The 13,164-nt window shown below is 45.2% G+C and overlaps 1 protein-coding gene and 1 long non-coding RNA gene across 2 annotated transcripts; both read left to right on the top strand.

The window, feature by feature from the left end:
• Positions 1–5,072: 5,072 nt before the first annotated feature.
• On the top strand, positions 5,073–12,189 carry LOC126982703 (serine/arginine repetitive matrix protein 2-like; the record flags this gene model as incomplete). Its single annotated transcript, XM_050834988.1, is given in 7 exon segments — positions 5,073–5,238; positions 6,165–6,360; positions 7,394–7,484; positions 9,045–9,117; positions 9,428–9,618; positions 10,686–10,915; positions 11,951–12,189. Coding segments are annotated over 7 exon segments (1,147 nt in total), but the record flags the coding sequence as incomplete, so codon positions are not given.
• A 319-nt stretch (positions 12,190–12,508) lies between these two features.
• On the top strand, positions 12,509–13,158 carry LOC126982704 (uncharacterized). The gene is made up of 3 exons (XR_007735302.1): positions 12,509–12,586; positions 12,662–12,722; positions 12,802–13,158. It is a non-coding gene; the product is annotated as an uncharacterized LOC126982704 (long non-coding RNA).
• The last annotated feature ends 6 nt before the right edge of the window (positions 13,159–13,164 follow it).

The following is a 13,164-nucleotide window of genomic DNA, read 5'->3' as shown; positions in this document are numbered from 1 at the left end:
TTTGTATTAATCCTCCCTCCATTAAGAAAAGCTTCTCATTCAGTAGTAAAGTTATGATACTTCCACTGTACAGTAGTTCAGTCAGACTCGACTTTGATTATGCAATACAGCTTTTCCTTGCGCAACAAACCTTACGACCACACCACCAAATTTTTCCTCAACAACGTTGTAGCGCGAGAATGGAATAAGCTCCCACCTTCAGTGGTCAGTGTAACACGACTGATTCATTTAAATAACTATAAACTTGACCGTCACTTAATATTTACTGAAATAGAAATGCATAGTCATTGACTGATATAATTTCATATTGGTTCAAGGACAGACCACCTGGTCTGGACCATAGGATCCATGTGGTCTGAATATCTATGTAAATCTATGTAAAACAGAGCTGATGTAAGGCACATCCGGCGACCAGCCTCACATATTTGACAAGGCTTTCGTAGGAGTTTGGGGCACATCCAGGGCTACTTTTATGGCCCAGATGATAGTTTGACCCTTCTTCTGTACCGTTAACTTAAAAAAACACTCATGGAAACCCGATTAATCTAATTTTCGGACTTTGGAATTGGTTGACGTGGGAGGCGGGAGCGTCCGAGGATACACACCCATAACGCGCGGCCACGCGAGAGGTCAAGCGTTTCGGGAGAGAGCAGCGCCGCCAGATTGTCTTACCCGGCAGCATATTCCCGAAGTCTCTGCGGGTATGTGATCCCTGAGAGAAGATGCTCGGCTGTAACTTCGAAACTAACCACGGGCCGTTATGGAAAATACTCGCATTGTGATTCCCACTCAAAAGTACTCCAGATGTACCCAACCCAACCTTACACAACCTCACCCAACCTAACCTAACCTATCTTGCCCTGTTCAAGGGTATACGCGGCACATACTCGCACAGACTTCGGGAATAATTATGCTACCCGGCACCTAATATATTCCAATTTCTGACTCCCTAACGATTAAGGAACACTACCTATTGACGGTTTTAACACTGACTTTAACTGAGTATCGTTAGCTGTATGGGCGCGATAGATATTTAGCTCGGAAACAGGCAAATAATACGAACTGGTGAACAGGACGCTCTTGCAACACTGGTGGAGAGGTGTCTTGATGCTCTCCTTATTAAAGAGCTCAAGTTGTAGGTACTCGTAGGTCCGCTTATAAATAACAGAAAGCAGAAATGATGTGAGTGATTATTTTGAGTAATTATCAAACCCAACGTGTGAACCAAATATTTTTTTTCATATTGGTTACTTTATTCAATTAGCGCGAATTCAGTTAGCGCGACCGCGTTCATCCACCTAATTCTCGCGCTAAATGGGGCTCTACTGTATGTGCACGACAATAATGATTCAGACGCCAAGAAGTTAATTAAACTAGTTGCGCCAAAACCGTAGAGTTTAGGAGAACAGCCGTAGTAGGCTACATCTGCCCTCGTCAAAGCCTGGAGTGGGTGCGGCGGCGGCGGCTCAGGTTATTCACAGGACATATATGAAACTAAGCCCCTTTACTTATCTCTGGCAAAATTACTTACCATCCCTTGGCCTCCTGAGACATTGGCAGCCTCCTCGCGACGTGACATCTGGTATAGCCCGTTTCATTCCGTGTGGCCACTCGCAAACGCAGATGTGGCACCTGCTCATTGTTAGGTCGGGATTGCATGAAGATCAACTTTACATTTTCAGTGACATATTTGAATGTTTCTCTATACGAAAAAAAAAATCAAGTCTTTTATAGGAACCGCAAATATGCCGATTTGCATCGATAATCTACCATACAAGCACACGAAAGAACAATTAGTATATCAAATAGTATAGTCTGATCATACTCGAACTTTCAGATACCCATATTTCATATCATTCAGGTACATAAATTGATAATCCGACTCTGCAAGTGTCCATACATAAAGAATTTTTATGTGTTGCATGTAAACAGCATGCGTAGCCTAATATTTTAAATAGCCTAGCATCGCATTCAAGTTATTATTAATTATATCATATTATCTCGATTAGTAATCGTTATTTACATGCAGTAAATCATTAAGATATCCTTTATATGCACTTGCAGAGCCAGATGTCTTTTAATATACCTAAAATGAGCTATCAATCAATGGATTTGATAAGCCATAGATCGCGCGCGAGCATGATGTGACAATGTTATTTGATTCAACCTTGTCTTTTCGTGTGCTTGTATGTTAGATTATCGATGCAAGTGACTGAGTTATTTTTTGAATGCATAAACATTCAAATATATTATTGAAAAATAAGCTTTAAAGTCTATCACAGCAGTTAATTTTCACGTATTCACGAACTAAAAATGCGCAGGTGCCACCCACATCCATCAAAATTCCCGCTTTATTGGTGGACAGATGAAAATTTAATGAAACAGACGCGTGTTATGCACCTGAAATGTGCCCTGCGCATTATTTATTCAGATCCAGTCCAGACTTTTTATAGGAGCGGCATTCGCCACACACTGCATGGCTGGGTTAGGCTATTCTCAAGCGCTCCCACCTCTCGCGTCTTCCATCTCCAAAGTCCGGAAAGGAGATTAATCGGGTGTTCATGAGTGCTTTTTTACGTGTATAGTACAGAAGAAGGGTCAAACTACCACCAGGGTCATAGAAGTAGCCCTGGAAATGCCCAAAACACCTACGAAAGCCTTGTCAAATGTGTGTTTCTTTAGGCTCATGGTACAGAAGAAGGGTCAAACTACCACCAGGGTCATTGAAGTAGCCCTGGAAATGCCCAAAACACCTACGAAAGCCTTGTCAAATGTGTGTTTCTTTAGGTTCATTGTACAGAAGAAGGGTCAAACTGTAATGCCCTGCGAGCTTCTTTTCTAAATCCTTCCTATTTCTCAACACGGCCTCTGCGTGTATCGAAATAACACGAGAAATTAATCAAGATCAGGGTATTCCCCGGCTGCCTGGGATTGAACCCGCGACCAGCGTGACGGGAGAGCCACTCCTTACCGAGTCGGCCAAAGAGGTACCCCACTGGCTAAGTGGGTTATGGGAGGCTCGTTCATCAGGCCGTCGCCGCACTACACGGCTTTCCCCCCTATGTAGATTAATTTCTGTGTGTTGACAATGTCCCTTTAAGACATAACTCCACAATGTCCCTTTGAGACATACCTCCAACTCTTCCCATTTTCTATTACCCTCGGAGCATGGGCCATCCTACCTGTTATCCCTTCGGGGAAACTCAACAGAACTGCAGGAGAGGATGCCCACCGCTATGCCACCACTGTAATGCCCCGCGAGCTTCTTTTCTAAATCCTTCCTATTTCTCAACACGGCCTCTGCGTGTATCGAAATAACACGAGAAATTAATCAAGATCAGGGTATTCCCCGGCTGCCTGGGATTGAACCCGCGACCAGCGTGACGGGAGAGCCACTCCTTACCGAGTCGGCCAAAGAGGTACCCCACTGGCTAAGTGGGTTATGGGAGGCTCGTTCATCAGGCCGTCGCCGCACTACAAAACTACCACCAGGGTCATTGAAGTAGCCCTGGAAATGCCCAAAACACCTACGAAAGCCTTGTCAAATGTGTGTTTCTTTAGGCTCATGGTACAGAAGAAGGGTCAAACTACCACCAGGGTCATAGAAGTAGCCCTGGAAATGCCCAAAACACCTACGAAAGCCTTGTCAAATGTGTGTTTCTTTAGGTTCATGGTACAGAAGAAGGGTCAAACTACCACCAGGGTCATAAAAGTAGCCCTGGAAATGCCCAAAACACCTACGAAAGCCTTGTCAAATGTGTTTCTTTAGGCTCATGTTACAGAAGGGTCAAACTACCACCAGGGTCATAGAAGTAGTCCTGGAAATGCCCAAAACACCTACGAAAGCCTTGTCAAATGTATGTTTCTTTAGGCTCATGGTAGCCTACAGAAGAAGGGTCAAACTACCACCAGGGTCATAAAAGTAGCCCTGGAAATGCCCAAAACACCTACGAAAGCCTTGTCAAATGTGTTTCTTTAGGCTCATGTTACAGAAGGGTCAAACTACCACCAGGGTCATAGAAGTAGCCCTGGAAATGTCCAAAACACCTACGAAAGCCTTGTCAAATGTGTTTCTTTAGGCTCATGTTACAGAAGGGTCAAACTACCACCAGGGTCATAGAAGTAGCCCTGGAAATGCCCAAAACACCTACGAAAGCCTTGTCAAATGTGTGTTTCTTTAGGTTCATGGTACAGAAGAAGGGCCAAACTACCACCAGGGTCATAGAAGTAGTCCTGGAAATGCCCAAAACACCTACGAAAGCCTTGTCAAATGTGTGTTTCTTTAAGCTCATGGTACAGAAGAAGGGTCAAACTACCACCAGGGTCATAGAAGTAGCCCTGGAAATGCCCAAAACACCTACGAAAGCCTTGTCAAATGTGTGTTTCTTTAGGCTCATGGTACAGAAGAAGGGTCACACTACCACCAGGGTCATAAAAGTAGCCCTGGAAATGCCAAAAACACCTACGAAAGCCTTGTCAAATATGTGAGGACGGTCGCAGCAGGATGTTTGAGGACAGTGACCCGAGCTGACCTCCTACTCATACATCATACATACACACTACAATCCCTGGCACATGGTCACAGGCAACTTAAAGCATCTCACCTTTGGCTTAGGATCACAGGGAAAAGGAAGTCCCAGAGTGTGTCAGCTGGTATGATGGAAGCCTGGGTGGTGATCTTCTCTTCCAAGCTCGAGCGCAGTGTATGAATTAATGTGAATGCCAGAAATTACAGGTTGTCTGAGTCCCGCAGCAAAGTGTCATAGGGGTGTAGATGGAACTGTTGTTTTAATTGTTTTTATAAAGGTTGTGTTGATAGGAAGGCCTGACTCTCCAACGGGTCACTCTCCTTTTCCAAGCTCGAGCGCAGTGTATGAATTAATGTGAATGCCAGAAATTACAGGTTGTCTGAGTCCCGCAGCAAAGTGTCATAGGGGTGTAGATGGAACCATTGTTTTAATTGTTTTTTAAAGGTTGTGTTGATAGGAAGGCCTGACTCTCCAACGGGTCACCTATACAGAAAGAGCCAGGGCATAAATGTCTGAATAAGTGAATTTAAGTGACTATTTCAGGGTAGAAAATAACATAATACTGAAAGGAAAGGTGTGTGAATGAGAAGAAGGGAGGAACGAGAGGAGGAGGACCTTAGAAGCGATACAAAGCGTTACAGGTCAAAAGAAGAAGAAGAAGAAGCAAGGCGGCGTCAGGATGGCTGTACCGGGCGTCCTTATGTGTTAGGCGAGTATTTTAATTATATACTTATTTATTATCTCTTTCTTAACTTCTCCTCCTCCTCATTCTCCTCCTCTCCTTCCCTCCCTCTTCTGCGTTTCTTCTCCTGCTAAAATCCTTCCTTCCTCCTCGTCTCTCTCTCTCTCTCTCTCTCTCTCTCTCTCTCTCTCTCGTTTTTGCATATCTTCCTTTCCCTCTTCCTTTCCCCCTCCTCCTTCTCTTCTCCCTCTTCCGTTCCCTCTTTTTCACTGTCCAATAAGGGGTGGTCAGCAGTCAGTGGGTGTACTTCTATATATTTACCAACTCGTCTGTATTTACCAACTCTTCACTGGTGGTTGTCGGGTGTAATTCTGTCATTTTGTTTATGTCTACTTTGTTTGTGTCTACTAAATTAGTGTGTCGCAGGTCCCTCAGATATAATAGATTTTCGGATATAATGTCACACCCTTTCCCCCCATTGGCTCATTGAAGCGAGCATTTACTGTACATAATATACTTCATGCTGTGCCATTGGTTCTTATCAGTGGTGGTCAGTGGGTGCACTTATATATATTTCCCAACTGTTCATGTAGCTTACGTCTGACCTGTTGTATTTCAGGTAGTCAATAGATGATGCCGCTGGTCAGGGTAGATTAGATTAGATTTAATTGTTTACGATGAATGCATGATACGCTTCCTGCTGTGCCATAGGTCATTGTACATGGCAGGCAGCGGGTGTACTTCTGTATATTAACCTACTGTTCATGTACCCAAAAATGCCCTCTCTTTTGGCTACTCTACTTTTATCTATTATGGGAGCGGTGAGTAATGTTTTTTTTTGTTTTTGTTTTTTTTCTCTGCACACTCTTTGTTGCCCTTGAGCCGTCTCCTTTGCTGTAAAAAAAGAAAAAAGAAATAAATAAATAACGTCACAGCCTATTCTTGTGTTTCAGGTACTGGATGCATGATGCCCCTGGTGGACCCTCGCAGGGCCTCTAGCCAATCCGAAACAGAGTGTGTGGTGCCGAGAGCCAGCCTCCTCCCCCTCCCCCTCACCCACCACCACCGCCTCCCCAAGCTGCCGCCGCCCCAGAGCAGTGAGGTTGGCAGGACCGAGGCAGCCCGCACCAGACCAGCGGACCCCAAGAAGTGAGTGTGTGTGTGTGTGTGTGTTGGTATTATCCCTCAGCGGGTGTTTCCTATTGTTGTTTTCTCTTGTTTCCCATGATCCTTTTTTTTTCTCTCTCTCTCCTTTTCCATCTTCCTTCTTTCATTATAAATTGTCCCTTCTTCATTTTATTCTTCTTATTATTATTTTTGTTGTTTCCTGTGATCCATTTTTATTCTTGTTTCCCATCTTTTGAATCTTCCTTCTTTCATTATAAGACGGCCTTTCTTCTTCTTCTTCCACTTCTTCCATTTCCTTTTGGATCTTCCTTCTTTCATTATAAGATGACCTTTCCTCTCCTTCCTCTTCTTCTTCTTCCACTTCTTCCATTTCCTTTTGAATCTTCCATCTTTCATTATAAGATGGCCTTTTTTCTCTGGGTTTCTCCCACCCCACTTTTCCCCTTTTCCTCATAACTCAGCCTGTGTTTATTCTGTACACACACACTTAAAAATGATGTGTATGGGAAGGTTCTGGCAAGTCTCATTCTGTGGCAGTAAAGAGATGCCATTAGTTTCTGAGTGAGCCTTTTTCCCACTTTTCAATGTTGCTGTTTTTCTTGTAAGTTGTTCTGTCTTTTTTTCTGTACATGTATACTTAAATAGATGTGTGTATGTCAGGGTGTTTGCTCCTCTCCTTCTTCTTCCTCTTCTTCTTCTTCAATGTCCTTGTTTTCCTCTCTGGGGTTGGATGTCTCGGTGTTTTCTCTTCTTCTTCATCTTCTTTTATGTCTCCTTCTTCTGCTTCTTGTTTCATGTCCCTATTTTCTCTTCCTCCTCCTCCTTATTCTTTTTTTCTTTTCTTTTTCCCCATCTTCATTTTCTTCTTTATATACTTCTTCTTTTTCTTTTCATTTAACTCCCTTATCTTCCTCTATGGGGCTTCCTCTCAGTGTGCCTCATTCCGTGTCAATAAAAAGATCCTGAGTGTTCAGTCGCTGGGTGAACCTTTGCCCCTGTCCGGGTGAGTAATGCTGATGACCTTTCCCCCAATGCTGCTCTTGATGATAAGAAGTCACCCTAAGAAGACAGAGACTCAGATAACCTCCAAAGACCAACAGCACCAGCAGCACCAGCACCACCAGCAGCCTCTAGTACAGCAGCAGGTGGGAAGGTGTTGAGGGACAGACACAGCAGGCCCGCCATTCCTCCGCCATTGTCTGTGCCGCACTCTCTCTCTTATTTGCAAACGCCAGCCGGGACGGAGATCAGTGTAGCCACCCACCCTTTGCATGCTGTCCAGAACCCTTGCTTGTCTGATCTCAAAGCTCCTCCTCCCTTGCAATTGTGAGGGCAGTGCTTGGGGGGCTATTTCTCTTTATTATTTGCCCCTCGAACTGCTGATGTTATTGTGAAAAGAAGTAGTATCATGCTGTCCAGAACTGTCGCTTGTCTAGTTTCGGAAACCATCCTGTCTTCGAATTGTGAGAGCAGTGCTTGGCGGACTTTTTCTGCTTATTTTTTGGCCCTCGAACTGCCGACGTTATTGTGAAGAGAAGAAGTGTCATGCTGTCCAGAACCCTCGCTTGTCTGATTTCAAAGCTCCTCCTGCGTTCCAGTTGTCAGGGCAGTGCTTGGCGGGCTTTTTCTGTTTATTTTTTTGCCCTCGAACTGCCAGCATTATTGCGAAAAGAAGAAGTGTCATACCATCCAGAACCCTCGCTTGTCTAGTTCCAAATCTCCTCCTGTCATTCATTTATGAGAGCAATGCTTGGCGGGTTTTTTCTGATCATGTTTTGTCCTTCAGTTGCCTATGTTGCTGCAGCTGTTTCATACTAGATGTAACAGTGACCACGCTGCATAGAGGGAGCGAGGTGGTGTCAGTCTAGCTGCCATGGTATTTATATTGACCTACAGTAACATGAAAAGAAGAGCATTTGGGAGGTCAACTGAGGTGAACATAAGGGTCCAACCTCACCAAAGATCTCATTTTGGATGGGTCTTTAGTCGTGGATTAGTGACCCTTCCAGCATGGATAAGTCACCCTCAGCCCACTTGGCTGTGGCCACATCCTTGGCCAAATGGCTGAGTGTTTGCTGCCCGTCTTGCTGGTCACGGTTCAGTTCTTGGCCACAGCAAAGTTCCCCGTTGGGTTTAGAAAGCAAAGAAGATTCTGATGTTGCAAGATTCAGCTTGTTATTGCCTTTGTTAGCAGGATTTATATGTTTAATTTGAATTTGATTTACACGATTTTGTGTTATTATAAATAGTATTCTTACAAAGCTGTTCCATGTCTTTTTCAATTTCTTTTCAGATAGTGTGCTTGAGCTTATTTGGATAGTCTTAAAAACCTACGTCAGTTATTGTATGAAAAGCCTTCCATGCCTCAGCTTCTGTAGCAGCTGCATGCCCCCTCCCTCCAGCCCACCTTGTAGGATCTAGGTCCCTGGGCTGCATTACAGGTCAGCTCCAAGCAGTTTCAGGTCCCTACAAAGGTCGGTTTAGGGACTCTACTACAATTGCAATCCGAGGAGTTTTGGGTCCCTACAAAGTTCGGGATGAATAACTCTGCAGGGACCCAAAACTTCTTGGCTTGGACTTGTAATACGGCCCCTAAACCGACCTTTGTAGGGACCCGAAACCCTCCACTCCTGTAAGAAATAAATGAGAAGTAGAAGAAATATCGACAAACACTAAAACCTCCCTTCCTGTCCCCGTCCCCTCAGCTGAGCCAGAGTGAGCCCGGCCGCCCCGACCAGACTGCAGGGAAGGACACCCCACACGCCCACGCCCACAAAGGTAAGAACGGGGCAGCGGGGTTTTGTTTTTTTCTTTCTCCTTCTCCTTCTCCTCTTTCTTCTGTTTGGCTCCATATCAAGTTTTTATTTTCCTTTGATGCCCTTTCACATAATTAGGGTAGGGTATGGGAGTGTAGGGTAGGTTTGCTATGCTGTGGTAGGTATAAGTAGGTTTGGGTAGGTTAGGTTAGGTTATCTTAATAACAATAACAATAAGAATTTCATCGGTGCATTCCAGGGTTAGGTTAGGTTTGGGTAGGTTAGGTTATCTCAATAATAATAACAATAACAATTTCGTCGGTGCATTCCAGGGTGCGTTGTCCGAGGCGTCGCTGGGCCGAGACACGAGGGCAAGGGTGGTAAGGGTGAGAGCTGGGACCCGCAGCGCCTCGAGGAGGAGAGTGAGCTTGCCCTGGAGCGTCGGCGGCAGAAGCTGACGCAGGAGCTCATGAGAGAGATGGCGGGCGACTCCCACCACCACATGACCTCCGTGGATAAGAAGGTGAAGGAGGAAGGAAAGGGAAGGAATGGAGGGAGGAAAGGAACCAAGCTAAATATTTGCAAGGCCCTTCATGGATAAGCCTTCCTATCTTCCCTCCTTCCTTCCTTCCCCCATGACTGTCTGTGGTGGGAGAGAGACTGGGCTTGAGTTTCTCTTTTCTGTGTGTGTGTGTGTGTGTGTGTGTGTGTGTGTGTAATCCACCGTGGGCTGATCACACGATAGATTCGCAATCCCCAGCCCCACCTCCACTGTGCTCGGGAATTGAACCTGGGACCTCTTGGTTGTGAGGCGAGCACTCTACCACTGCACCAGAGAGCTACTGTGTGGGTGTGGGTGTGGTAGACAAAAAAAAAATGAGAAAAGAAAAAGGTTAACCCAGTAGCAGCGGGGATCATGTTTCTTAATGTACCCTCCAAGCGAGAAAAATGAGAAAAAATCATCACTCACGCAAACCATTTCATAATATATATCAAAGCATTTGTGATCAGTTTATGCATCATCTATTTTGGGGGGTTTATAGCATGGCACAAATTTGTCCCGTCGCTGCTACACAGTAAAGCCACAAATTTGGCCCGTCGCTGCTACCGGGTTGACATTTGTTCCTATTGTGCTGGCAGGCTTTCTTGATGGGGCCTGATGGTTGGGCCCAGTATCTTAGCGGCACAGGCAAGTGTTCATAGTGGCCTGGCTCATGCTGCCCCCTGTAACTCATCTTTGGCCCGACACTGGTACACGGTAAAGTCACAAATTTGGCCCATCACTGCTACTGGGTTAACCACTCCTCCCTGTCACTCTAAATCACCCTCTCTGCCCCTTCCTCCCTGTTACCCTGCTTTATCACCCTAATAATTATATAACTTTGCATCCCTTCCTCCATCTCTCCCTCCCTCCCTCCTCTTCCTCTCTCTCCCTTCTTTCCCTCCCTCTCACCCTCCTTTCCTCCCTGTCCCACCCTTCCTCTCTTACACCCTACCACATCACCCTATCTCACCCTTCTCCTCCCTCCCCCATATCACCCTTCTCCTCCCTTCCCCCTATCTCACCCTTCTTCTCCCTCTCCCCCTCAGATGCATGGCCAGCACCAGCACAGCCATCGCCGGAACCCCTCCTCCTCCAGCAGCTCCTCCTCCTCCTCCACCTCTTCCTCCTCCTCCTCCTCCACCTCCTCCTCCTCAGACTCCTCCCCGCACCGCTCGGGCTACAAGAAGGAGAGCAAGCGCAAGTCCCGGCCCAGTAAGCGTCTGCCCTCCACCAGCGACCGCTCCAAGATGAAGAAGATTAAGTCCTCCTCGTCGCTGTGAGTAAACGGTTTCATAGGCTTTTTTTTGTTATTTATTTTGTTATTTTTTTAGGAAGAAAGTAAAGTCGTCCTCGTCACTGGGAGTAACGGCCTCCTGCATGCTTTTTTGTCTCGTCTTTTTCTCCTCTCGTCATTTTTATTTATTCTTTTTCTTGTGTGGACTACTTTCATTGCCATCTCTGCCTTTATTTTCATTTTTTTAGGTTGTGGTTTAGGTTAGATTCGGTTATATATGTCTCCTTGATTTCACTTTATTTTCTTCTTCACTTTCTGTTTCCCCCCTTTTTTTCCCTTTTTTTTTTTTTTTCATTTATTATTTTTTTATTATTGTTTTTGGACTGTTTTATCAAGTGGTTCTCCTCCTCCTCTCTCTGTGTTTTTGTGTGTGTGTGTTTATTGCTCAGCAGCGTCCCTTCCCATGTCTTACCATGTCTCAGGTCAGGTCATCTAAGTTGTTTGTGAATAAAATTGTTTCCTGTATGTGTTATCAATTTTTATTTATTTATTTATTTTATTTATCTGTTTGGCTCTCCTACTTGACTCTGTGTGTTTCCTGGGCGGGGGTAAACACAGCAGCGTCCCTTCCCATGTCTTCCTCTACACACAGTCTCCAGGTCTTCTTTGGTCTGGTGCTCTCCTCTCTCCTCTCCTCTACTTCGGTTGGTCTACCTCTACTCTCTCTACTCTTCCTTCCTTCCTCTTCACAGTCTCCCAGTCATTGTTGTCTCTCCCTGGTCTCCTCTCTTCTACCTCTACTTCTATCGGTCTACCTCTACCTAACCTTCCCATGTCTTCCTCTCACACCTCACACAGTCTCTCTGTGGTCTCCCATTGGCTGGCCTCCTTCTACCTCTGGAAGGGAGGAGGAGGAGGAAGGAAGGGAGGGGGGAAAGGAAAGGGCAGGAAGGGAGAGAGGAAGTAACTATTATATTAAGAACCTCCATATCTTTCTGACAACTCTGATAATGGCTCTTTCTGACATGACTATTATATTAAGGACCTCCGTAACTTGGCAATCTCTTCTATTTCCAGGCGCAAGCACAGCAGCAGCAGCAGCAAGGCGGGCAAGAAGAGTCACCCCAGCAAGAAGGACCATGACAAGCTGCACAGCCACAGCCACGGACACAGCCACAAGAGCAGCCACTCACCCACACGCCGGAAGACGCTCTCCAAGAAGCTCCTCTCCCCCGGCCGCAAGCGCACGCCCTCACCCTCTCCCTCCTCGCGCAAGACCCACAAGCTCTCCCCCGGCAGGTCGAAGAGGAGCAAGAGTGAGTAGGAGTGTGGGGGTCGCTTGGGTGTTAGGTTAGGCTAGGTTAAGTTGAGTTAGGTGGATAGATAGGTTAGGTAAAGTTGGGATAGCCAGATAAGCAGGTTAGGTTAGGTCAGGTTAAATTGAGATAGCTAAATAGGTTAGGTTAGGTAAAGTTGGGATAGCTAGATAGATAGGTTAGGTTAGGTTAGGTTAAGTTGAGATAGCTAGATAGATAGGTTAGGTTAGGTTAAGTTGGGATAGCTAGATAAGTAGATTAGGTTAGGTTAGGTTAAGTTGGGATAGCTAGATAAGTAGGTTAGGTTGGGATAGCTAAATAGGTTAGGTTAGGTAAAGTTGGGATAGCTAGATAGATAGGTTAGGTTAGGTTAGGTTAAGTTGGGATAGCTAGATAAGTAGGTTAGGTTAGGTCAGGTTAAATTGAGATAGCTAAATAGGTTAGGTTTGGTAAAGTTGGGATAGCTAGATAGATAGGTTAGGTTAGGTTAAGTTAAGTTGGGATAGCTAGATAAGTAGGTTAGGTTAGGTTAGGTTAGGTTAAGTTGGGATAGCTAGATAGATAGGTTAGGTTAAGTTAAGTTGGGATAGCTAGATAAGTAGGTTAGGTTAGGTTAAGTTGGGATAGCTAGATAAGTAGGTTAGGTTAGGTTAAATAAAGTTGAGATAGCTAGATAGATAGGTTAGGTTAAGTTGGGATAGCTAGATAGATAGGTTAGGTCAGGTTAGGTTAGACACACACACACTCACACACTCACAGAAAACAACTCCCACCAGTCCCAAATTGATAAATCTCATTGAAATAACACCTCCGTCATGCTAGAATTTGTTTGGTGCCTATTTCACATTAAATAAGGGGTCTACTGTAGTGGTGTAATGGCCCCTTGTGTGTTAGCTTGGCTTAGGTTGGGTGGGAGAGATTGGGTTATGTTAGGCTGTACAACAATGCTGGGTCAATTCAGGTCATGTCAGGGAG

The sequence above is a fragment of the Eriocheir sinensis genome, chromosome 51, assembly GCF_024679095.1.
Source record: "Eriocheir sinensis breed Jianghai 21 chromosome 51, ASM2467909v1, whole genome shotgun sequence".
NCBI classification, from domain to species: Eukaryota; Metazoa; Arthropoda; class Malacostraca; order Decapoda; family Varunidae; genus Eriocheir; species Eriocheir sinensis.
This window is presented reverse-complemented; position numbering and strand designations above follow the sequence as displayed.